At 42.2% G+C, this 27383-nt stretch overlaps 1 protein-coding gene across 6 annotated transcripts in view; it reads right to left on the reverse strand.

Moving 5' to 3' along the window:
• Positions 1-27383, reverse strand: part of LOC125455041 (metabotropic glutamate receptor 1-like) — a 248161-nt gene that overhangs the window by 84375 nt on the left and 136403 nt on the right. For all 6 annotated transcript variants that reach the window (XR_007248131.2, XM_048536538.2, XM_048536541.2 and 3 more), the window contains exon 4: positions 7167-7402. Coding sequence is in view for 5 of the 6 variants with exons in the window: in XM_048536538.2 (XP_048392495.1) it covers positions 7167-7402 (236 nt within the window). In the remaining variant the exon portion in view is untranslated. The remainder of the gene's footprint in view (positions 1-7166; positions 7403-27383) is intronic.

Here is a 27383-nt window from a genome sequence, read left to right on the forward strand (position 1 = left end):
CAGCTATGCTTAAGCTTAAAAGAAATATTAGTTCCAGATGTCTCTAACACACCTTGAGACCTCAGTGTTTTGGAGTCACAAACAATCTAAATAAAACAAAAGCCCAATAGTGGTGCACCAAACCTATTTGTCCTAATGCCATGCCTCAACAACTATTTTCAGAAGAAGTCACCATGGCTACAGAAATGCTTTCAAGTTCGTTACTAACTCCAGATCCACATAAAACTCCTGGTAAGATGGCAGCAGAGTAGAGCACTCCCGCTAGAGCTCCTTTGCCCAGCTTGTTCTTTTTGCTTTTTCCCTCTCTTTTTTCTTCTTCTCTTCCCTTAGCAACAGGGACAGTTCCTCATGCAGCAGCAGTTGCCAGCAGCAAATCCCCAGAGAAGCGAGCTCTGCAACAGCGTGTGGGCTGCGAGTCCTGGAACAGTGCAAGCATTAATCCCTAGAACACTGCCTGGGCTCTGAGCCCCAGAACAGTGTGAGCAGTGAGCTCCAGTATAGCGCATGGTCTGCAAGCTCTAGCGCAGTACGGGGAAGCAGCTCTGGAGCAGGGTGCAGGCAGTGAGTCCCGGGTGCAGACCGATGCAGGGTAGGCAGTCTAGAACTTACCTTGGAGCAGCTGAGTGCCGGTATGGTGTGGACTGGGGCTTGGAGCAGAGCAGAGACGGCTATTGGACTGGGGTCTGGCGCTGGTGGTCAGACCATGTATTGAGGCCCTGCGCTGAGCTGTTACGCTGTAATGTCTATTTGAAATTTCCTATCCTCCTGTAATATCAGCCCCATAAAGGATGGTTTTCTGAAGAAGGGTCCTGAGCCGAAACGTCAGCTTTCTGTTTCTCTGATGCTGTGTTCCTCCAGCCCCGCACTTTGTTATCCCTTTAATGGATGTCCCTTTTTAACTTATTTTTCAACTCTGTTAGTAATAAAACTACTTTTATGCCTTGGCTGTATCCAAGAATTGTACCGAGGCACTTGTATCTAAGAAGGCGGACATTGTAAGAGCTTTTCACTGTACTCCTACAATGGAATACATGAGACAATAAAATGATATTATATATTGTATTGTAAGTAAAAACCCATCAGGTGCTCACTCAGAAACCAGAAATCCAAATTCAACCTACATGACCTTTTATTTTCCTCCTGCTGGTCTAGGATCTGAGGTTCTCACATCAAATAACATTAAAAATTATATTTTATAATAGTTTACATCACACAACCAAGCTCTAATGTAAAGTTTGTACCTCCAGTGGGACTCCCATGACGTTGCTCACAGGATATTTTTCAGAATCCCTACAGTGTGGAAGCAGGCCTTTCAGTCCACCAAATTCACACTGACCCTCCGAAAATCATCCCATCCAGACTCACCCCAGCTTCTGCAATCCTGCATTTCCCATGGCTAATCCATCTAGCCTATACATCCCTGGACACTATGGTCAATCCAACTAACTGGGACATCTTTGGACTGTGGGAGGAAACCAGAGCACCCAGATGAAACCCACACAGACACAGGGAGAATATGCACACACCACACAGAGTCAACACAGGGTGGAATGGAACCCTGTCCCTGGTGCTGTGAGGCAGCAGTGCTAACCACTAAGACACTATGCCTCCAATTGTGATATATTGGCTTATGAAGCTCAATGCAATATTCTGCTACTCGGATATCTTCGTTTCAAACAGCATTGAGCTTTCTAAATGTTGCAAAGAAAGTCTAACTGGTCTAAATATTATAGCTAATTATGACGTAGCTTGTAAGTGTCAACTGTTTGCAAGCTTCTGGCTCCAGGACAATATAAAGAATCCCTTCATCAAACATAATAAATGTCTTGTAAATGTTAGCAAGGAATGTTTGTTCTAGGCATTAACCGTGCTAAAGAGACAACTTAAATTGTTATTCACTTTCTCAGTCTGGTTTCTTGCATCCCAGTCCTGATGAGTGCAAGATTAAAAGCTTCAACTTCATGATCCTATTTGGCAATGATTAAGTTCTGCACTGCCAAACAGCTATTCCTGTGCCTTTTCATTATGCTAACTGATCTTCTGTGGCATTGCTCATGGTGAGTGAGTAGCTATTATTATAATGAGAAAAGCACACATCTTCCTGTACACCACTTCATGCTTACCAAGGTGAATCTTTGTGACTGTAATGCAATGCCATGAATTCTTAATTAAACTGAGCACCAGGTCTGCCAGAGTTTGAGATTAACCACAAAGTGAGGTTAAACCGTAATTACTTTTAGGATACAAGCCAAAAGCCTGAATTAAACATCCAACTTTCCTTTTTCCTCATTATAAGGTTATTTATAAAGAAATCTTCTTCAAATTTGGACATGTAAAGACATAACACTGTAATAACAACTGGGGCCAGCACATTCTGAGGTGAGATGTGAACCTGGACCTTTCCAACTCAGGGACAGGGCATTATCACTGTGCCACATGAATACATTGACTTTTACATCAAACGCTACAGCTATTGGTGGTTCAAAATTGGGGATTTTTTTCAGGTGCTACACTGCTCACAAAGACCCCCAAATGACAGGTAGGGATATTACAGGTTCTCCACCATCCGTGGCTGATGACCTGAACCTGAAGAGGTTCCCCTGCATTTGAATGTGAATCTTGTGTTACTAAGAAGTTTTCTACTGGCAAGGGACTTTCTGTATCTGCTCCAAATGACCTAAAATGGCAAAACAAACAATTATTTGTGACATTTGATCAGTGAACTCAAAACATTTTTGCAAAGAGAGGAAAAGCTCAAACAAAACATCAAGAAAAGTTTCAGGAACACCTTTGAGTCAAATTTCACAGAAGAATTGAGATAAATTCTGGGCAGGAAATTGGGATGCTTGGATTTAGGGATGAGGAGTGACCTGCCTGTGGCAGAGTGGAGTAAGTGGGTGGCATTTATATTTGATCTATGCTCCTCATTTCTGGGTGGCACAGCAGCTCAGTGGATAGCACTACTGCCTCCCAGTGCCAGGGACCCAGGTTCGATCCCTATCACAGGTGACTATCTGTGTCGAGTTTGCACGTTCTCCCTGTGTCTGCGTGGGTTCCCGTTGGGTGCTCCAGTTCCTCCCACAGGCCACAGATATGCAGGCTAGTTTGATTAACCATGGTACATGTGGGATTTCAGGAATAGGGTCGGGGTCTGGGTCTGGGTTAGATGCTCTTCAGAAAGCCAGTGCAGACTCAGTGTACCAAATGGCCTCACTCTGCACTATAGGGATTCTATGATTGTCATGTGGTCCTGCACGGCACTTCTGTCAGTAGAATTGCCAACAGCTTTGAGCACTCCAGGGACCTCCATTAACACTGAGGCAAATCAGGCAGATTCCGCTTTATTAAGATGTAATCCCTTGAATAAAAAAAGCAAAACACTGCGATTCCTGGAAATTAAGATAAAAACACACTGGAAACAAAACCTCCGCAGATCATAGATAATAAAATGTGAGGCTGGATGAACACAGCAGGCCCAGTAGCATCTCAGGAGCACAAAAGCTGACGTTTCGGGCCTAGACCCTTCATCAGAGAGGGGGATGGGGTGAGGGTTCTGGAATAAATAGGGAGAGAGGGGGAGGCGGACCAAAGATGGAGAGAAAAGAAGATAGGTGGAGAGGAGAGTATAGGTGGGGAGGTAGGGAGGGGATAGGTCAGTCCAGGGAAGACGGACAGGTCAAGGAGGTGGGATGAGGTTAGTAGGTAGGAGATGGAGGTGTGGCTTGGGGTGGGAGGAAGGGATGGGTGAGAGGAAGAACAGGTTAGGGAGGCAGAGACAGGTTGGACTGGTTTTGGGATGCAGTGGGTGGAGGGGAAGAGCTGGGCTGGTTGTGTGATGCAGTTGGGGGGAGGGGACGAACTGGGCTGGTTTTGGGATGTGGTGGGAGAAGGGGAGATTTTGAAGCTGGTGAAGTCCACATTGATGCCATTGGAAGCTGGTGAAGCCCTCCTCCCTCCGCAGATCATGCAGCCTTTGTGTAAAGGGAAAGAACTAATGTTTGAGGCCCACAACTTTTCATCTAAGCTGGTCATCAGCTTCTAATGCTAACTGAGTATTGACATCCAATGATGCTACATGACTGTTGAATGTTTGCTGCCAGCATCTTATTTTGCTTTGTTCCTTCCGAAGAGAAGCTGTACTAATGGATTGGAAGCTGCAGGAAATTCACTTTAGAAGATTGAAGCTGGAGGGTGGGTCTGAGGGTGAAAGAAAGGATTCCCTGCTTCAGTGGTGCCACACTGAGACAGAATTGCCACAGGTAGAGAGCTAGGAATTTACCGTGTTTCTGTGAGGATAGGAAACCTTTGCGACAGCCCCTCAGAAAGGGTACGGGATCAAAATGGCAAGTTAACGCCCAGAGGATGTGGCAGCAATGCAGAAGAAAAAAACTTGATGACCTCAGTTGGATTAAGGTGAAAGAACACTCTAACTTTTGTGGAGAGATTTTATTTTAGTAGCACTGGTCTGATGTAGCACTGTTTGGCCAAAATGCCACCAATTCACTCTCAAAATACACACACCACTTTCACAAAGGCACGCACAAACTGTAAGACCAACCCGCACCCCAATCCGTAGAAACAAACTCACACACACACCCCTTGTTTATGCACACACCCTCACACACACCCACCTGTATCTAAAATATGGACAGTTCTCACATGCATTTTCCTTTACTTGATGCACTGCCCTCTTTTTAAGTTGCCATTGAAGCTATATGGGGCTGCGGTGATGGATGCGGATCATGGATTGGTATTAAATTGGTATGGTGAGTGCAGGAACAGCAACTCATATCCTGCTTGGGAACTCTGCAGCCCAATGGTATCAATGTGGATTTCACCAGCTTCAAAATCTCCCCTCCCCCCCACTACATCCCAAAACCAGCCCAGCTCACCCTCACCTCCCTAACCTGTTCTTCCTCTCACCTATCCCCTCCTCCCACCTCAAGCCGCACCTCCATTTCCTACATACTAACCTCATCCTGCCCCCTTGACCTGTCTGTCCTCCCCGAACTGACCTATCCCCTCCCTACTTCCCCACCTATACTCTCCTCTCCACCTACCTTCTCCTCTATCCATCTTCGGTTCGCCTCCCCCTCTCTTCCTATTTATTTCAGAATCCTCTCCACATCCCCCTTTTCTGATGAAGGGTCTAGGCCCGAAATGTCAGCTTTTGTGCTCCTAAGATGCTGCTTGGCCTGCTGTGTTCATCCAGCTTCATACTTTGTTATCTCGGATTCTCCAGCATCTGTAGTTCTCATTATCTCTGTTCAGAAGTTGTCCAAAGGCAGGTTATAACTTTTACAGATTATAGGACGAGATGTTCCATGTTTCGGTCTTAGTTCCCAAAGGGTGGGGTCAACCGCTGCGTATTAACAAGTGTGAGGTGTTGTCACCCAGTATGGAACCCTTTTAAGAGCAGTCAGGCAAATCGAATGGGTTGATTCTTCAAGAATGAGAGTTCTATCAACCCAGAATACCAGAAGCGATGCATTAATTTTCAGTTCCCATGAGTAAGGTTTTCATACAGAGAGGAAAACCAATTAATTGTAGAGGCCAGTGACACAGTCAACAATCTATTTGGAGATTGTCACCTTTTACAACATTAGAACACATAACTCATAATGATTGCTTTGATCTCCTTCAGGTGGAGAAGAGTGAACAACACTTTGACTGTGCAGTAAATGCCGAGGGTGGAATCATTTAGATCGATAGCCCTGTGTTCAATTAGTGTGATGACATTCAGCTGCATTTGTGGAATGAGAGCCATGTCACAGATCAGGCCTCCAACTCATCAGGGTCAAATTTCCAGCAGACATCATCAAAGCAGTTCAGAAGAATGTGGAATTTTAGATGTACATGAGTTATAGCCAGACCACTCACATTTGTGGTTTTGTTTACAATTTCACACACAGGTTCAAGATTCCATTTACCTGAATCAAGCCCCATAAGAGTGAGCAAGAGAAGTACCCAGAGACAGTCACCAGCACCTAATAGAATGAGAGAATGGAGGATCCTGTGTTTCATAAAGAGAGAGGGAGTGCCCGGGGATAGCAGTTTTATAAAGAGAGGGCGAAAGAGGGGACAACAGCTTCATAAACAGTGAGAGAGTACCTATGCCAAAAATACTAGTATATGAGGAGATAGCATAGTTAAGCGAATAGTTATTATTCTCTGCAGCAAAGTTAGAGATTCCTAAAAGCTGTGTTGGCTACCTGGTGTCAAGGTTCAGGAGATCTCTTCTTGCTTGGAAAAGAACTTGGAATAGGAGGGGAACTTGATGCGGGAGGGGAAGGATCTTGTTGTCATGGTCTTTGTAGGTATCAGTGATGTGGGAAGGAGGTTCTGCTGTGGGATTATGAGCAAGTCAGGGCTAAATTAGAAGACAGAATCTCAAAGGTAATCATCTCCAGATTGCTGCTAGAGCCTCATGCAAACTGGTATCGGGTGAATACATTTAGAGAGCTAAATGCATAGCTCAGAGTTTGGTATGGGATAAATTGGCTCTGATTCATGTGCCACTGACACGAGTACTGGGGGAAAAGCAGCTGTTCCATTAGTTGGACTAGTATTAATGATAGAATAATGAGTTGTTAGGGAGCAGTGATCACAAAATGGTAGGATTTCAAAATCAGTTTGAGGGACAGTGACTCAAACCAGTGTCATCAACTTAATAAGAGCAAAAAATAAGAAGAATATTATTTGGAGCAAGCAGGGAGAATAAATTAAGGAAAAGATATTTCATCATGCTCTGCACAAAGATACTCCGATCAGAAAGAAAGATTCAATAGAAAGGGCCAAAAGGTATTCAGGCAGAGTATCCAATATCTGGATTGCACCAAAAACAGAACTCTGCTTCCCTGTGTTCTATTTTTGGGAATCTTATATTTTTGAACTACAATTGCAAATGAAATAGAGAACAAAGATAAAGAATGAAAGAGCCATTCAACTCTCTTTGCACCTTTCCCCTCATGTGGGAGCAGGGAATTTCACAATGCATGCTCACATGCTCACAGACAGGGAATGGTGGAATGGTGACCCATAAATTCCCAAGCTGCCTTATGATTTTAACTTGTGCTGCCATTTTAAAGTAGTGACTTTAAATTCCAGGAAGTAATTATCACACAGTATTGAGAGAGGGGGCAGGTGTGACTGAATCTTTTCTGTACCTGTGCAGAGTCTCTGAAAGGAACGGTTTTCCTGAGGGTGGCCCTCCAAACGGCACTGGAAGCGATGCTGCCAGAACTCCGGAAACCATGGATTGCGGGTGTTGCTTTCCAACTTCAGCTTCAGGTAGTAGTCATCGAACCAGGTGACCTCAGCAGACTGCAGCTTGATCGTGATCCCTCCCACCGCCTCCTGCTCATAGGCTTCAATCACTTCCTCCCGGTCCGCCCAACCATCACTGCAACATGAGAAAGTGAAGACTGCGATCAAAACGTGTGAGAATAAAGTCAGCACACAATAAATATAAGACAATACAATATTAATAGATTGTTGAGGTTTCAAGAAATATTCCTTTCCACAGAGAGAGGTGAGAATATGGAACTCATTACCACATTAATAGTTGTGGTGAAAAGATAATTTGATTTATGGGGATTTTCCAAGACAACATTGAAGAGGCAAATTGACAGATATGTGAATAGGCAGGGAATAGACAGATACAGATCATGTGGAGGCAAAAGGTTTTTAGTTTTGAAAAGGCATCATTTAGTTGAGACCAGTCAATACATGAATAGGAAGGGGATAGGGAGATACGGATCCCGTAAGTGAAGTCAGTTTTAGCGTGGAAGGGCAAAATTTGTTGGTGCAGGCTTGGAGGGCCAAATGGCCTGTTCCTGTTCTTTGTTCTTCATAAATCAGAGACAATCTGAAGAAAACCATCAATCAGCTGAGATCTGCAGTCATATCAAACTCTTTAAGCTATAAATTTAATACTATACTGATGTCTTCCCAGCATCAATTGAACCTACTGCCCCAGTTTAGAGAAACAAAATTTTGAAACTCACCAACCAGTTTCCTTCCATTTACTGATTACTGCTTTTGTATCCTCATCAACTACTGGAGGCTGGAAAAGTACAAAAATAGCGCCTCCTCTATTTCTTCACCACTGCACTTGTGCTGAATTCCTACGTTAACAACTATATCTTGAAGCACTCTTTCCTCAACTCACTCTATGCTCCCACAGTCTGCAGGAGCAAAGTATGCCTACTTTTGTACTCATGCTAAAGTTGCAACTGTTAAATCAGCTTTCTGCTGCAGTGATTAATACCTGTTCAATGTAAGTTGATTGACAGGCAAATGTCATTGCTGGGTAGTTTTAAATAATTAGCCGTATTAAATAGCTTGCAGTTTTCACGTTCTAATTCAGAGTCTAATTGCTAATCTAAATTATAACTTGAAAAAAAAATTATCAGGGTATTTTCCGCCTGCCCCGAAGTTCCAAGTTAGCATCTGTACTTTGAAGCACTTAGTGCTCCCATACACTGTGTGGTAGCAAAGCCTGTCTATTTCTATGGAGAGTTGGTGACTCACACCCAAAATCATGATAGGATTAAATGAAAGGGGGAGGTCGATCATTGTAGATTGGTTGGATTTATGTGCTGTAAATTCCATATAATTCAGGTCACCTTTAGCAGGCCTTGCTCCATTCAGTTTTCAAATACTTTATTTAATTTTTTTTAGAAGAAAATGATACAAATTACTGCAACAGCTGGCATTTATTCAGTGCCCTTGAAGTAGCCTGCTGCCAATCTCAATGGAAGAGGCATGCAGAGTTGTGGGAAAGCTGTACCCCGTATAGGGCTAATTTTTGCTTGCAGATTTGCAATGTATATGTCCTTGTGAGGTTGGGGTGTCAATTAGTGTGGCCCCCTGTTCTTTGCAACAGGAGAGCGGAGTCTTGCTGAATGGGTGACCAGTGAGGAAAGCAGAGTCAAAGAAGGGTCTAGGCCCAAAACGTCAGCTTTCCTGCTGCTATGATGCTGCTTGGCCTGCTGTGTTCATCCAGCTCTACACCTTGTTATCTCAGCTGTAGATAACTTTTGTTTACCTGTGTGAATGAAAACTGAGATGTCTCGCTGTTAACGCCTTTGAGTATGCCAGAATATTTTGCACGAAAACCAATACTTGCAAGACACCAAACCCTTTTACATTGCAACCAGTTTAGCTGGCTTAATCACCAAGAGAATTCACTGCGTTACAATCAATATTAAATCCAATACAATGCGTACACCACTTACCATGTTGGAGTGTCTCACACAGAACCATTAGTGTTTATATTCACATGCCACCCAAAAGCAGCACAATAATTCACAGTTAAAATAGACAGGCTAAACATAAACAGATCCACTTCACACTCTAAACTCGATTTACTAAAATGCAATATGTTGTGTTTCACCTGACGTCTGTGATTTCCGTTGCAGTTTGGTATAACCAGTGCTTTTAAGCTCTTTGCAGGAGACTATGTCCGATCTGACTTCGCTCTAACTGTTGTGATTCTTTTCCATTCAAAGATATCAATCAATGCACGGTATATATGTATGAAAATGGACTTCTCCTTAGATGTCAGCTAAGGTGCAGGGGTAAAACCCACACCACGCAGTCAGTCGGTTGTGAGTTCAGATCCCACTCCAGTGAGTTGTTTACATAATCCAGACACAGAGAGCTAGAGTGGGAACTGCAGATGCTGGAGAATCCAAGGTAACAAAGTGTGAGGCTGGATGAACACAGCAGGCCCAGCAGCATCTCAGGAGCACAAAAGCTGACGTTTCGGGCCTAGACCCTTCATCAAAAATTGTATCAGTGATAATGGGAACTGCAGATGCTGGGGAATTCCAAGATAATAAAATGTGAGGCCCATTATCACTGATACAATTTTAACCTCACTGCGAAGCCTCTTCCAGGGATGCCTAACCTGAAGAAGTTACCCTCCTCCCTCCAGACCAACCTCAGGGAATCTCTCTCCCACTGCAACTCTCTTGTTCTCTCCATCTTCGGTCCGCCTCCCCCTCTCTCCCTATTTATTTCAGAACCCTCACCCCATCCCCCTCTCTGATGAAGGGCCTAGGCTTTTGTGCTCCTGAGATGCTGCTGGGCTTGCTGTGTTCATCCAGCCTCACATTTTATTATCACAGAGAGCTAGACTTTTTTTCCCAAGGCAGGCAGGAAATTTCACATCTTGCTACAACAGCTTCAGGAGAGTATATCCCTCTTGAGCTGATTTCTGGGTTGCGGATGGTGTGGTGGTGAGAGGGGGCTGGGGATGATATGTGGGTGGGATGGAGTCAAGCCGTCTGGCTGTATCTGCCCCAGATTAAGATCTGAGGTAGTCGCAGGGGCTGATAACTGCCAAGGCAGGCTGTTTGCATTGGGTTTGCCTGTTTTCCAGGACCTGATCCACCTGTTTTCTTAAATTTTAGGCCCTCACTGCCCATCAACTTCCAAGCCCATTACCCATGCCAACTTGTGCCAAATGATATCTGCAGCTCCCTCACAGCCCCTTATAGCTCCCACCCAGCACCTTTTGTCCCTACATTTTCTGTATCAACGAAAGCTCGAGGATCCTTTGAATAAATAAAAATATGAAGATTAAAATAAGACAGAGAAGGGCTTATGAAAAGTACAGCTCATATTAAGGCATTATCAACACTAAACCCATCAGCCTAGACCAGAGATTTAGTTCCACCAGCCACACAAATCTATGATTACATGAACAGCTTATATTATGTGTGTTCTATGGCAAGTGACTCCTGTCTCTAAAATGTACAAGTCAGGAGTGCGATGGAATATTCTCCACTTGCCTGGATGAATGCAGCTCTAACAACACTCAAGAAGCTCAACATCATCCAAGATGTAACCTGCTTGACTGGCAACCCATCCTACATGTTAAGTATTCACTCAAACATCATGCTGTATGTATACATATGCAGGATGTGTGCACCAATCTCTTTGACCGTTCTTCTCAAATCTGTGACCTTTACTATTGAGAAGGTAAAAAGCAGGAAATGAATGGAACACCAATATTTTCATGATCTCTTGAAGACATACTGAAATACATTGTTGTCCTTCATTGTTTTTTTCTATGTTAAGACCCTGAAACTTGCTACCTAATACCGGTAAGTGTTGAACCTTCACCACATTGACTAAGTAGCTTGGGTAAGTGGTTCACCATCACCTCTGTAAGGGCAATTAGGGATGCCAAAATGCCTCCTTTGACAGCCACATCTCATGAATGAATAAATAAAAAAAGTGAGAACCAAGCTAAATCATACAAGTACAGAGCAAGTCACAAAAAAGGGATTAAGAATAGCGCAAGATTGTGAGAGTAGATGAGTCCAACATAAACATTAACTCGAAATTATTTTAGAAACATAAACAGTTGAAATGGATGCCAAAGGAACCACAGTAGAAGACATTCTTTTGGAGATGGAACACATGGTTGAAAAACCAGGTGAATATCTTGCATTTGTCTTTGTTAGAGAAGAGGATGTTGTCAATGTAACAATCAAGGAGGAGGCAGCAGAGAAGTTGAATCTCTTAAAAATAAAGAAGAAATCACTGGCACTTCTTGTAGAATAGAATCTAATTCAATTTCAATTCTTTTATTTCTTTCTGTCTCTTTTCCTCACTTTTTCTTAAATCGAGCATTCTTTCCTTCTTTGAATTTCTCTTTCTGCACCTGAGCTGACTGTAATTCCCTCCGCTTCCTTCTCAATGGCTCTTCTGTTTCTTTCTGAATCATTAAATCATATCCTTCACCCAGATCTGATATACTGTATTGCCTTCACCACGCCCTTATGAGTTCACACTTGCAGCAACACATGGGAGAGAACATTTATAGAGTCATAAAGTCATACAGCATGGAAACAGACCCTTCAGTCCAGCCAGTTCATGCTGACCATATTCCCTACCTAAACTAATCCCACCTGCATTTGCTTGGCCCGTATCCTTCCAAATGTTTCCTATTCATAAACTTATCCAAATGTCTTTTAAACGTTGCACCTATACCTGCATCCCACTTTCTCTGGCGGTTCATTTCACACCCAAACCAGTCTCTGTGTAAAGAAATTGTCCATGATGTCCTTTTTAAATCTTTCTCCTCTCACCTTGTAAATAATTCCCCTGGTTTTGAACTCCTTCACTCCAGGGGAAAAAAAAACTCTTGTCACTCACCTTATCTAAGCTCCTTATGATTTTATTAACCTCAATAAGGTCACCCCTCAACTTCCTACATTCCAGCTGAATCTGAACAATGGAACCTAACCCTACCCCTATTGCAGGCTAAAATTGTGCCTCATTCAAGCAGATTCAGCAATGATTTGCAGACAGTCATCAGTTTCAGCTTTCTAAGTTCCTCAAACCCCCATAGGTTTAAAACACTTCTGTGCCCTACATAAAAATGCAGCTGATCCTGGTGGATAAAATGTGACAGAACAGAGAGAAAATGTTTATATAATCAGAATCTGAGAGAAAACTGATGGCCTGAATAGCAGGAATCAAAGAAATAGCTCACTGCAGCATTACTTTCTCATTGACTTGACATCAGATTGCACGTTAGTTAAGTGGCACAGTTGCATACTCATTGCTGTGTGGGGTTAGTAGGGATTTATGTTGATTTAACACATTCAGCAGAATAATATGGATTCTAAAGAGGTTAAATTAAGACAATAGGTTACATAAACTTAGAAAGTAGACCAGTGATATAATTAAGGTATCTACAAGTATTAAAGGTTTTGATAGGGTGGACAGAGAGAAATTATTACCCCGATGAGGGAGCCAAAATGAATGGGTGTGGGAGCAATCTGAATAGCAGCCATTCAAGTATGAAATCTGCCAGCACCAAAACTAACGATACAGGTTAATAAGGCCATAGAGAAGCAAGCCATGATCTGGGTTTCATTTCCATACAGATAGAATTGAAAAGCAGGGATGCTGAAATTATACAGAAGCTATGCTACATTGCACATTGTGTATTGTGCCCAGTTCTGATCCCCGTATTAAATAAACATGACACCAACACCGGAGAAGATCAAATTATGATACATGAGGATGGCAACAAAGGAGTTGCAATAACCTGGAGAAGATGAACAGATTGGTCTTCTTTAACAAAAACAGAGACGGTGGGGTTGTCTTGATAGAGTTCATTCAAGTTCTGCAGAGATTTGCTTGGTAAACATAGAGAAATTGTTGAATGAAAATATAAACTGCTGAAGGAACTCAGCAGGTCCTGCAACACCTGTGGAGAGAGATACCGATTCAATAGTTCAACACCAATCTGACTCTTCTTTGGAACGGGAGAGAGAGTTGGAAAAGTGGTAGGTCTTATGCTGTAGGACAAGGGATAAGGTTGGGCAACGGGCAAGGGAAGGTTAGAGGGTGAGGAAAATTAGAGATCACAGGTGCCATGAAAAACAAAAGGCAAGGGGTGTGGTCATGGTTGTAGAGAAGTGACATTGATGCACAGTAAAGTGTTAATAACAGGTAGAGCTCATGGTCTGAACTTGTTGAACTCAATGTAGAGTTCAGAAGTCTGTAAAGTACATAAATGGAAAGTAAGGTTATTCCTCCAGCTTGCAATAGGCTTCACAAGAATAATGTCAGCAAGTCCAAGAGAGAAATGTAAGCATGACAGCAAGATAATCTATTGAAATAGCAAGTGACCAGACAATGGGAATTATGATAGTGGACTGACTGGACAGTCCCAGACATTCTGTTCAGGTGAGTTAGCAACTTACCTGTACTTCTTTCAAATTAGTCTACTGTTTGCGGTTTTATGTACACTGGGTTGACCAAGCACTGACTAGGTGACTGCTTTACAGAACATATTCACTCAGATTGCCGCCATGACCTTGGTGTTTTGGTCACCTGCTGTTTCAATACACTATCCTGCTGTTGTGCTCACATTTCTGTCCTCCGTCTGCCTCCACCCTCCAGTGAAGCCCAATACCATTTCATACCTTCTACTTTAGGCCTTCTGGACTCAACAACTTCAGATCATGAGCTTTATCCTCCATTTTGTTTTCCATGTTCTCCCTCTACCCCACCCCTCACCACTCCCACTGATCCCCGTCCTCTCTCTTCCGGTGTCTGGTTTTCTTGGTTTTGCTTTCAATAGGTCTGATTTACTTTCTGCCATTAACAGCTACCATTAAAACTCACTCTGGACCTATTCCTGATCTCTACAACCAATATAGTTCCATTTGCCTCTTCTTCAGTGAAACCTATTATCGCTAATCTTCCTCGATGTCTCTCTAACAATCTCCTGATCCTCCCTTCTCTTTCACTTGCTCCCCTTCTCTTTATCCTACAGTAGAAAACCCTTTACTTTTCCACCTCTCTCCTGCGTTCTGAAGAGAGTCGTATTGATTTTGAAACAGCAATTCTATTTCTGCTTCCACAGATTCTGCCAGAGTTGCTCCAGCACTTTCTGCTTTCTTTCATTATTTCAGATTTCTAGCTTCTGCAGTATTTTGACAAAGTCATGTACTGACTTCCAAAATCTTTCCACTACCTGTTAGGCACAAGTCAGGAGTGTGATGGAGCATTCTCCTCTTGTCTGAATCTTTACGGGTCAAACAATGCTTAATGAGTTCAATACTAACCAAGACAAAACAACCCATTTTACCAGTGATCTCTCCACCACTGGCACCATCACTACAATGTCTATCATCTATAACAGCATTATCAAGTAAGACTTTGATGTTGATGAAACCTGCGAGGAACTAGCCACTCTATTTGTAGTGATTGTAATGAGGTAAGCCAGGCGGACCTCCTAGAGTATGAGTTTCTTCACTGGGGCTGCTAACCTAGTTGAATCAGGGAGCCCTGGCTGAGATAGAAGCAGAAATGTCAGAGGCTCTGCTCACTGTGAGAACTGACTCTGAGGAAGCTGGACCAGTGTGAAGTACTATGCATGTTGAATAAAGGGTGACTTTGTTATGGGATACTGGCTTCTGTGGAGTTATTTCACTATTTACCCCATGAAACAAATTATATACAACAATAAGCCAAAACATAATGTTTTGAAAATAGGTTTTAGATTTTAAACTGTCAGCAAACAAGATTAATTCACTGAACAATTTACACATATTTAGCAACCTTAATATAACAAAATTAATCATAGTGCTTCCTCAAATTTACAGGACAATGTCTTACACGTAGCTGTAAGAGAATAATAGGTCCAATGCTAAAAGCTTGATCAAAAAAGAGCTTAGTAGCAAGGCAACACAAGGTACTGAAACTAACATCGGAAATATTTTAGTTGAGAATGCACAATCGAGGAGTGCATTGGATGGGTTTGTATGGTTTAAGAGAATTGGAGACAGAGAAGGCATTCTAGTGGACGGGCATGAAAAGAAGAATGAATATTTTAAAATTTAGTCATTGTTTGACTGGGAACAAACATATGTCATTGAGCATGGATGTGATAGGGGAATAGACACAGGGTGCAGTGTGACTACCTGCAAGGTGGGGGGGAGCTGGGGGCGCAGGGTGGTGGCTGGTAGTTGGAATAGTTGAGACTAGAGAAACAAAGGCTTGGGTGAGGGTTTCAGTAGCAGAGAAGCTAAAATGGGGGCAAAGTTGAGTGGTGTCATAGAGGTGATAATGGACATGCTAAAACATGTGGTTAGAAGGCGATCTCAAGCTTAAATGTGACACCTAGTTTGTGATAAAATGTTAAACATGGACTCCTACCAGAGAGAGGGTTGGAGTTGAAGTAATAGAATGGAATTTGGTGTGAGGACCAAAAACGATGGCCTCACTCTTCCCAATATTCAGTTGGAAGATTTTTCTGCTCATCTAGTATTGGATCTCAGGCAAGGAGTCTGATGACTCAACAACAGTGAAGGACCTGGAAGAAGTATCGGTGAAATAAAGCTAAATATTTTCAGTGGACATATAAATTAGGGGCTAGAGCTTTTCACCTCTTGCTGTATTTCTGCCATTTACTGTAATAAGATCACAGCTGATCTGATTGTAACCTCAACTCCACACTCCCGCTTACTCTCAATAACCCAAGCTGTCACCCCCAATTAATTGCCAAACAACTGTCCATCCTCTGACTTAAAGCTATTTAATGTCTCTGCTTCCACTGCCTTTTGAGGAAGAACACTCCAAAGAATCATGACCCAGTGTGAGAAAAATTTCTTCATCTTCTAAATAGAAGGGGACCAAAAATGAATTCCTGGGGTCACCAGAGGTAACAGTGTAGGCAACAATGGAGTGGCCTTTGGAGACAATGGCATGGTCTGGTGTAAGGAAGGTTTAGGGCCCTGGACTGACATTGCAATGAAGGGCTCCTCACTGGGCATAAATAACGCACTCTTGGCAGAGTTAACAGAATGCAGCGAGAACACATATGAAGTGTATAAGAACACATGAAGAACAAAGAGTGTAATGTGCGCAGAAAAGTAAATGTCTGATTGGCATTAGGCAGAAGAGTTCACAGAACAGTCTTTCAATAATGTAACAAAAAAATTGGAACCCGTGATTATTTTGGAGTATTTAGTCTTTAGCCATAAAATGTTATGACCGGCTTAATAAAAAATTCTAAGCCTGAAGACAGTTTTAGACTTTGCCTTCTCCTTGATCAGTCTGTCTTGTACCTCAACTCATGGTTAGATTTCACCATCCAATGAAAGTTGATCGATCCTGTCAAAGGCTGCTAACAGGCAGCTAAGGATGAGGAGGTAAACTCTGATTGTCAGAATCATAGGAACTGCTTCAATCGTTCATCTCACGTTCAGCAAAACAAGCCTGCAGAATATATTCTCAAAGCATTAACTGAAGTGCTTTGCCTTTGACAGTGTGCTCCAGTTTATTAACAAAAAGCAATCTTAGTCAAAAACAGACTGTCTCCATTTTATCAGAATTGACACATTAGGAGAGACTATGACATTTGACAAATTCACGTTTTACTTCTGAACACCATGGTTAGGCTTTTCATGGACATTTAGCTCTTGGCCAACCTCTTATAATTTCTTCTTATGACAGTAGCATATTGTTACTTTCAATTGATAATTTTAACTGATCTATTAAGGTGAAAGCTAAACACATTTAGATGCCGTGTGCATTAGCATGTGAAAATTGCATGTTTCAACCTCTATTGGCAGATATGCAGCCTGGTCCAATACTCCGGTACCTCAACTACTTCACAAAAATCTCTAACGCCTCACGAAAAGACAGCCAAATTCTTCAGTTAGGCATTCTCTGTCCCCTGTCAAAGTTGGGTTGTTAAGTATGTTCAAGGCTGAGATAGACAGATCTATAAGGGAATTAAGGATTATGGCAGAATTGCTGGGAAGTGCCTGAAGATTATCAGATCAGCCATGATCGCTTTGAATGGCAAAGCAAGCTTTATGGCCTACTTCTGTCCCAATATCTTATGGCTGATGTTGTAAAGGGGTGCTTCTAAAACATTTTGGGCCAGAATTTACTGCTACTGTAATGGGAAAAGTATACGTGCTGGATAATTTATGTCACTCCACTGTGCACCTTGAAAAATTAACAACACACCATCAACCTACACATGCAATTGTGAAGTTGCTACCTTTGGGTATTGATTATCAATCAGTCATTTTGTAGACATTTAGGGCTGGTAGCATTTTAATGAAGAGATTTACATTTTACAACTGTAAACAATCTCTCAGGTCCTAATGAGTAACAATTTAAACTGGAGAGTCTCATTCCTCAAGGTAGTAAATTATTGAGGGAGATTTATCACATTTAAATTTTCAACTTATTTTTTCCAAGTTATTTAGCAAATTGCTATTGACCTAAGCCAATTCACAGCCAGCTTTCTGTCTGGAAGATGGGCTGCACTCACTGTTCATGCAGTCACAATGCCTGTTATGTCTTTACTAATGACACTTCAAGTAATTGCTGTACTGCAGAACAGGAGTAATTAGAAGGAGTTTCTTTTCAAAACATTTTTAAATCAATTCAATTGAAATCCTCAAATCTACAGCCCCACTTTATCCCTACCCCTCCCTCGGCACTGACACCTCACTGCCTCCCTCTGGCTAACTGTCTTATTCATTGATGGAAACTGGAATGGGGAGCAGAGCATGGTGAATACAGCGGAGTTGGGGAGCCAAACAGAATGGGTAGTGGAGAGGCAAGTGAACTGGGGCCTACAGCATTGAATGCATGTGTGATACGAGTGACCCTTGAGCATGGAAGTCAGTAGCACTGAGCATTCGCCTATGGGTGAAGGGGACACTGACTCCCAGTTCTTGACACACATTGATGACCTCAATGGGATAGACATAGTTTTGCAGTGTGGTGGCAGGACATACACCATCATAAAATCAGGTCAGGATTTAGGGCCAACAGCCCCGTAGAAATGATTTCCTTTATTCCTCTTTCTGTGCCTAGTTTGAGTGTAATTCTTCCTCCTTTACCCGTTTTTCTCAATTCATACATTAATCATTGTGCCCCATCAAAAGTAAAAGGGGTCCAAGACACCCTTTTACTTTTGCTGCATACTTATAAACTCTTTCTTCCTACAACTGAGATGGAGAAAGATCTTTGTGCTGATGGCTGAGGGAAGAAAGCCTCAGTAATGAGATGCACCATTCCAGCAAATTCTGGGCCATAATCTTGATGTGGAAACCATTCATGGAGGCTTTCCACAATCCATGGACTCTTTAAGAGGTTATGGCACATCAATGACCTGTGTAGTAATACAGTAGGATCCACACATTTAAAATAGGTCAAGCAGTGAGAAAACCTTTGTACAACCAGACTCAAAGAACTAAAGAATAAAGAGAAGCACTGCACAGGAACAGGCCCTTTGGACTCCAAGCGCGTGCCAATCATTATGCCCTGACTAAACAAAAAACCAACCATCTGCCCTTATTCAATCAGTATCCCTCTATTCCCTCCTTATTCATGTAGCCATCCAGATGCATCTTAAATGTTGCCAACGTGCCTGCTTCCACCACCGACTCTGGCAGTGCATTCCAGGTTCCTACCACTCTCTGTGTGAAAAACCTTCCTCACACATCTCCGTCAAACTTCTGCCCTCTCACCTTGAGCCTGAGCCCACTTGTAATTGAAACTTCAACCCTGGGAAAAAGCCTCTGACTATCCACACTGTCTATGCCTCTCATAATTTTGTAGACCTTTATCACGTCTCCTCTCAGCTGCCGTCTTTCCAGTGAAAACAATCCTAATTTTTTCAAACTTTCCTCATAGCCAATGCCCTTGAGACTGGGCAACATCCTGGTGAAACTTCTCTGCACTCTCTCCAATGCTTCCACATCCTTCTGGTAATGCGGGGACCAAAACAGTACATAATACTCCAAATGCGGCCTAACAAGGGTTTTATATTCCTGCAACTTGTTTTGCCAAGTCTTGTACTCCATGCCCTGGCCAATGAAGGCAAATATGCCATATGCCTTCTTAATCACTTTGGCCACCTGTGTTGCCACTTTTAGGGAGCTTTGGACCTGTGTGCCCAGATATGTCATTATGTTAATCAGAATATTAATGACATGAATACCAGGGACCGAGTCGCTCCAGGCAGCATCTCTTACCATTGATGTGACGTGAGATTAAATGTACTAGGCTAATTTTTGAGAGGATCTCTATTTTTACACGGCAGGTCTACCACTTCACCAGAATGAAGTCTAATGCTAAATTCAGAAAACAGGTTAGGTAATCTGACTTGTATTCTGAAATTAGAACATTATTGGGCAATGCAATTGAAGTGTTTAAATGATAGACTACTTCAGAGCAAACATTTTCCTCTACTGGGTGAAAATAAAGCAAGAGGGTATAACCTAAAAATTAAAACCAGAGTATTCAAAAGTGAAATCAGGAAGGAACACAAAAGGTTCACACAAATCATAGAATACCTACAGTGTGGAAGCAGGCCATTCAGCCTAAAGAGCCCATGCTGACACTCTGAAGAGCATCCCATCCAATCCCTGTAAACCCATATTTCCCATTGCTCACACTCCTTGCCTGCACACAGTGGATAATTTAGCATGCCAATCCACCTAACCTGCACATCTTTGGACTGTGGGTAGATACTGGATCACCTGGAGGAAACCCACACATGCACTGAGAAAACTGGCAAACTCCACACGGACAATTGCCTGGAGGTAGAATTGAACCTGGGTCCCTGGTAGTGTGATGTAGCAGTGGTAACCGCTAAGCCACCACGCCACCCGAGGTGGTAAGGTCTGGATCTCTACTTTAAAATGCTGTGGATAATGGGTCAATTGGTACTTTCAAAACTGAAATTGATATGTATTTGATGTACAAGGATATAATGGTCTATGGATCAAATGATATGAAGTGGAGTTTAGATCTGCCACAAGCTTAGACTGATTGAATGGCAGGTGTGGTGTGGGTTGCTGAACACCTCTTGCCCTGTTCCTGTACATCTAATTCAACACCTTTAATTTATGTTATTTATCCCAGTCATTTTTAATATCTCAGTTAGAGGTAAGCTTATGTCCTGGGCTAAACATTTCTGGGCTGGCCCACACCTAGGGCCATTGTTCAACTATGTTTTTGTGAATAATAAACTTTACTGCAAAGAACAATTTAAATTTGCTACAATGGCACTCTCAGTGAAGAGGCATACTGTAGGGATCAGGAGATGGAGATAAATCCACACACAACCCTGGGGAATGAATGTCAGATTGATATCCATTGTGGATTACTCTCCCTCTGGGGGTGGTGAGAGGGACTCTATCTAATAAATTCCAAAATGCCCAGCTCTAGCAAGCACACTGCATTAAAAAAAATCAAGATCATTCAGTGAAGCCAGGTGCTGTGGGGCTGAAAAATATAGATCTGTTAAAAAAAAAGTGTCACAGAAGTGAAGGTCCGAATTGCCTGTCTTTATTCTTTGAGGTACCTAAAATTCTGTAAGCGACATGTGAGGCCTGATAACATTGCATTGAGTCCATCAGCTTTGCCATTGTAATTATGGACAGGGAAGATCTGTTACCACTTAGCTATAAAATGCGACCTGCAGCAATCCAAATACATTCTACATTAGACACTACTTACACAAATACTTTATTAAGGAATACCTTGCTTATCGAAAATTGCAATGTAATAATTAAGTGTTAGCTCAAGGGAAATTAATTTTGAAAACGCACTGGCTGTCGGCTCCCAAATCCAGCGAACATGTTGATAGTGCAACTTCCCTCTGCTTATTCCCAGTCCATCTGGTCCCTGCAGTTTGTACACTTCCAGGTGAGCAGGTGGTTGAATACGAACCTTCTGTCAAGGTCGCTTTGAGCTGGCTGACAGGAGGCTGTCGCTAATGGCCCTGAATAACCCTTCCCTTGAACCTCTCCTGATGCTGTAGAGGAGTGGTGAGCTCTGCACTCGTATGTAGAACACAGAAGACATGAGATAGTTGTGATGTTTAAAATGATTGACGGTTTAGATCGGGTAGGTAGAGAGAAGCAATTTAAAGCATTGAGCAAGGAGTCCAGTCTTAAAATTAGAGTCTTGTCATTTCAGGAGTGAGATGAATAAAGCATTTCTTCACACAATGGATAATGGAAATCTGGAAATCTCTGTGAAATTGTTGGTCAATTGGAAATTAGAAAAAAAAATTAAGATTTTCATAAGCAAAGAATGCTAAGTGCTATGGAATTAAGATGGGGAAATTGAGTTAGATCTGCTGGGATCTAATAGAATGATGGAACAGCTTCCAAGGCTGATGGCTTACTGCTGTTTCAGAGATGGTAGGAACTGCAGATGCTGGAGAATCTTGAGATAACAAGGTGTGGAGCTGGATGGACACAGCAGGCCAAGCAGCATCACAGGAGCAGGAGAGCTGACGTTTCAGGCCTAGACCCTTCATCCCTGAAGAAGGGTCTAGGCCCAAAACATTAGCCATCCTGCTCCTGTGATGCTGCTTGGTCTGATGTGTTCATCCAGCTCTGTACCTTGTTATCTCGGCTTACTGCTGTTCCAGTGTAGATTGGAGCAAAAGCATAACAAAAGGTGAGATAAAAACATAAAGCTTTGATAAACTCATTGGGTCTGGCAGCCCCTCTAGAAAGAGAGAGCCCAATATAACACTTCTTTGGAACTGATAGCGAGATGGAAAAGTAATGGGTTTTAAAACGTAGGGAAAGGACAGGAGCAAAACAAAAGGGAAGGGAAGGGGCAAGTTGGAGGGTGATGGAGGTTAGAGACCACAGATGTCATACAACAAAAGGCAAAGGGAGTGGTGATGGGTGCAGAGAAGTGAGACAGGCCCAGACTAGATGCAAACAGCAGAATAAAGGTCAGCTCTATTGACAGCAAAACCAAAACCCAAGTACAAACACAACGGTGGGCTGGGGAGCAGAACGGAGCACAGAGCTCACGGTCTGAAGATGTTGAATTCCGTGCCAAGTACGGAAGACTGCAAAGTGCCAAAATGGAAATTAATCTTCATATTTCTACTTTGATCTACCACATTTGTCCATTTGACCAAGTGAGTTATTTAATTTGACTTCCTTGCATCTTCCCATCATCATCCTCTATATCTTGTTCTCACTTGTACTCTGAAAAGGTTTACTCTATTGCGAACCAGATCCTTGCATCTAATGACGGTGCACGGAATTAAGGTGCACAGCCATGATCTGACTGTATGATGCAGCATGTTCTCGGAGCAGAATAGCCCGAGTTTCTGTTGCGTACAAAAAACTGGCTCTTCCTTTACAAATCGCCATTAGCTATGAGGTGCACACTGAATAGGCTCACCTTGTTTTGTTTACAATCTTTGGTTTTAACATGCATTCATGATCAAATAATCTAATTACAACAGGGTGATGGTTATAAACCTCAGTTGCTCAGTAAAGCATTCCTAAAATCTTCAATTATGGGAGGAGTAGAACTTGTATTAAACGAGAAGAAAACAATTACTGTAGGCTTTGAGATTTAACTGCTGTGTGGCAACTTCACCAAGGTTGTAATCTAGGTGACAAGGACAGAAGGTGGTAGATTTAAGTTCCAATTCAGAGAATTGAAGGAACACTGGAAGCTGGCATCTAGTGTAGACATAAGAATGTGTCATGCTCTCTGAGGTGCTTTTTTTTGATTGAATTACAAACTTAGGTATAGTACAATTTCCTGATGGATTAAAAAAAATCCCACTGCACTATTTGAAAAAAGAAATGTATTTGTCCCCAGGGTCATCCCAAATATTTATGCCTCAAGCAACGTCATTGCAAACGATTGGACCAGATTTTGTCTCAACTGTCCAAGCTCATCTGCTGCTAAAATCCCCATCCACGCCTTCGCCACCTCCAGACTCAACTATTTCAAATCACTCCTGGCTGCTGTCCCATATTATCTATCATACACCTGAGGTCATCCAAAACCCTACTGTCATCACTTGAACTCACAGCACTCCCAGTCTCCTTTGTTCCCATCTGTTCTCATTGATCTTCACTGGCATCCAGTCCTGCAAAATTGTGATTTTAAAATTCTCGCAGTTGTGTTAAAATTCCTCCCTCACCTCACCTTTCCCTATCCGACCACAAACTCCACTGAGCTCTCTTCACTCCTCTAATTCTGACCTCTTGAGCATTCCCAATCATAACTACCCCAACATTGATGGCCATGCCTTGCATTTGCTGGGCCTCAAGCCCTGGAATACGCTCTTTACATTTCTCTGCCTCACTTTCACCCTTTAAGGTATTTCATAAAACTTACCTCTGACCAAGCTTTTGCTCACAGGGGCTAATATCTCTTAAATGGAAGACCCATCTGCAAGCTCAGGTGTGGGTTCAGTATCTCCCGAACTGGTCAAAGAAGAGGAAGAGTGGTCGTTTCAGCATCTCTCATCCAACATCATTTAAAACAGAGTTTGGTCATTACCTAATTGTTTTTTTTTGTCAAACCTAACTGCAAATTGGTTGCTTTTATTTTATGTTGCACAACTGACTGCACTCCAAAAGTACTTCATGGGCTGAGAAATGCTTTGGGAGAGCTGAGGGAAAGAAGCCAAGAAAAATGCAAATCAGTTCTTTCTTTTTATTGAGTAGGAGGAGGCTATTCAGTCCGGTAAGCCTTCACTTTGATTCGGCTAGATCATGGCTGATCTATATATCAATTCTATCTATCTACATTGGTTACATAACCATTAGTGCCATTGCCTTATCAATAAAATATCATTCTCAACTTGTTGGGAAAGAGAGTTTCTGATTCCCATTAGTCCGGTGTAACATTTTTGGCTTTACTTAGCTCTAACATCAAGATTGAGAACTCTGGTTCTGGTCTTTCCAGACAGAGGAAATAGCTGCTTTTCACCTATTGTATTAAATTATGTCATTTCTTTAAGCACCTCAATTAGAGCATATCTTCATCTTCTATACCCAAGGAAACACAAGTCTAGGTTCTGCATTATTTCTTCATAAATTTAACCCCTTTATCCATGGTATCACTGTGGTGAATCTGTACTGCACCCTCTTCAAGGCCATTACTGTTGATCCTTCTTGAGTGGCAGCACCAAAACTGATTACAGATGGAGTCTGACCAGATCAACGTTCAACTGTAACATAACATCATTTATATCCCAATCCTCTTGAGTTAAAAAGCAAACAATCCATCAGCATTGGTTATTTTTGTACCCATCCATTAGAGCCAATGATTGGATATCCAAATCTTTTTGCTCACCTGCTGGCCCTAGCTTCTCAATAACTCCAAACTCCCTACATTAAACTATCACAGCCTCTGCTTTACCAATTCACTTCATCTATCTGCGTCGCTTTGAATCTTTTTGCTCCCTTCTGCACTATTTATTGTTTTGTCAGAAAATGTAGACATGTGGTTATCTCTGTTTCTGTCTCTACAGCTGCTGCCTGGCCTGCTGGCTATTTTAAGCATCTGCCTTTTGAAGCTTAGATTTTCAACATTTGCATATTTCCCTTTTCAGTGGCTGTTTATTCCTTTGTGTCAAAACCATGAGTTATCCACAATGCCTTTGCACCTCTACTTTTGTTGACAGTCTCTTTTTGTGGAACCTTGCGGACTGATTTCTGAAGGTCCAATCAATAATATTTACAGGCAATCTCTTATCTATTCTTCCCAAAAAATATCAATTTACTCCTTGAGATAAGATCTACTGTTTCAAATCGACACTGACTGTCTCTGATATTGGCCTAAGTTCTGTCACTGTTGTAGCATTATTGGGATTACTATGTTAACATTGACGATGTAAGTGATCATGCTGCTGTGACATCAGCAGCGCAGAGGCAGAGAGAAGGAAAAACGCGTGAACAAGACTCACAGAGGAACTGAAGAGAAACACTGTACTGGAGAACTGAATTCATCATATGTAAATATAGCGGCACAGTGGCTCAATGGTTAGCACTGCTGCCTCACAGAACCAGGGATCCAGGGCTTGATTCCACCCTTAACTGTGTAGAGTTTGCACATCTTCCCCATGTCTGCATGGGTTTCCTCCCTTAGTCTAAAGATATGCAGGTTAGGTGGATTGGCCGTGCTAAATTGCTCATAGGGCCAGGGGTGTGCAGGATTACAAGGATAGGATGGGGGGGATGGTCTGGTAGGATACTCTTAGGAGGGTCAGTGTGGACTTGATAGGCTGAATAGCCTGCTTCCACTCTGTAGGGATTCTGTAAGGAGTTTATAGGATTCTTGACAGTGAGAGGGAATTAATGTAAGGATAAGCCAGTAATGCAAGAACGCAGAGCAGTTGCAGTCTAACCAGATAGTGCAGCCAGTACAGACACTCAATGCCTAAGAGAATGGAAGGAGTATAGAATCTGTGAAGGGGCAACATTCTGGCTTGAGGCTATGGGAGAAGCACAATCTATAAACACAGCTTCAGCAGTACATAACACAGATACAATAAAATTATCTCAAAGCAATTTTGTACCTAATGGAGTCAATCTTTCTGCTTATCTAAACCATATTCGTATGGAGGTGTAGGATTTACTTGTTAAATAGGCTATGTTATATCTTTTGTCTCACATCGCCTATTACCGTACTCCTTCCTGAGCCAAGAAGGAGGACATGTGACAGTCCTGCTGGACTGGCCTAGAACCAAATTAGGAAAACAAATACTTGCGAGGGAATGGTTGGAGGAGACTCATCATTTGATTGACTTTCCTCCCTCACACATTGGGAAGCACCTGGCCTTGACTCACCAGTCTCCCTGAAGGCACAGCTGAGATCAAACTCTTTCATTTCAACTGATGAGCAATTAGCTTTATTTATAGTCTTTTGTCGTAGGCATTCAGATAACTGGTAGCAGCAACAATTGACAGCCCATCATTAGGTTTTTGTTTTGGTAGTTGGAGGGAAAGGAAGCTTCTTTCAAAAGGAATTGTAAAGACTGATCAAAAGTGACATGCCCTGACATACAGTTGAGCAGGGCTTTGGCACATTGTCTTGCTTGGACCTCACTGGCAACTGCACCCTTTCTTTGCCTTCAAGTTTTGAACCCAAGAGCTCAATATATCCGCCTTTATCAGTAGCCTCTGGGTTCAAGGCAGAAATACCCCATGTGGGATTGTACTGATTGTTCAATGTTATGACAGCTAATAACTAAAGGTGAAAGGCAAATATAAATGGAAAATGATGCAAACACTCAGCAGATCAAAAAGAAGGATTTCCAAGTATTTCATGATAATTTGACGGCAATACTTTTCAAGTGTAGTCACTATGGTTATGGTTCAGGGATAAATATTCTTAAAGGATACTGGAAGAACTCCTCTGTTATTTAATATAGTACCACTGAAATTTTACATCTAATAAAGGGGACAGGCTAGTCATGGTTTAACAAATTATCTGAAAAATGGCATCTCCCACACAGGTGTGACTTTTGGATTCAGGTTTCTGGAGTGGGATTTAAACACATAACCTTTGAGTTCAGAAGTGACAGCTCTACCACCAAACCACAGCTTGAGGTGACAGCAACAATGGAGTAAAGTTCATGTATCAATTGCCTTTCATCAGAACTGCATAATATTATGGAGTAACAGGTACAGGAAAGGATGAGAACAAAGGAAGTCTGTTTTTCTGTATCATTATCTGGTCTTGATGAAAGGCAATTGATGAAATCAATATATAAGTAAAGCAATATATACAAGTCAATATAAAAGTAACCTCACAGAGGTTTATGAAATCATGCGAGGTATAGATAAGGTGAATGGTAGGTGTGTTTTTTCATAGACTGGGGGATTTCCAGACAACGGGGGTGCATTTGAGGTGAGAGGGGAAAGATTTAAAAAACATGAGGGGTAATTTTTTTACACAGAGAGTGGTTCATGTGTGGAATGAACATACAGGGGAACTAGTGGATGCGGGGACAGTTACAATGTTTAAAAGACATTTTGATAAATACATGAATAGGAAATATTTGGAGGGATAGGTTCCAAGTGCAGGCAGAT

This window comes from Stegostoma tigrinum, chromosome 9 (genome assembly GCF_030684315.1).
Source record: "Stegostoma tigrinum isolate sSteTig4 chromosome 9, sSteTig4.hap1, whole genome shotgun sequence".
NCBI lineage: Eukaryota > Metazoa > Chordata > Chondrichthyes > Orectolobiformes > Stegostomatidae > Stegostoma > Stegostoma tigrinum.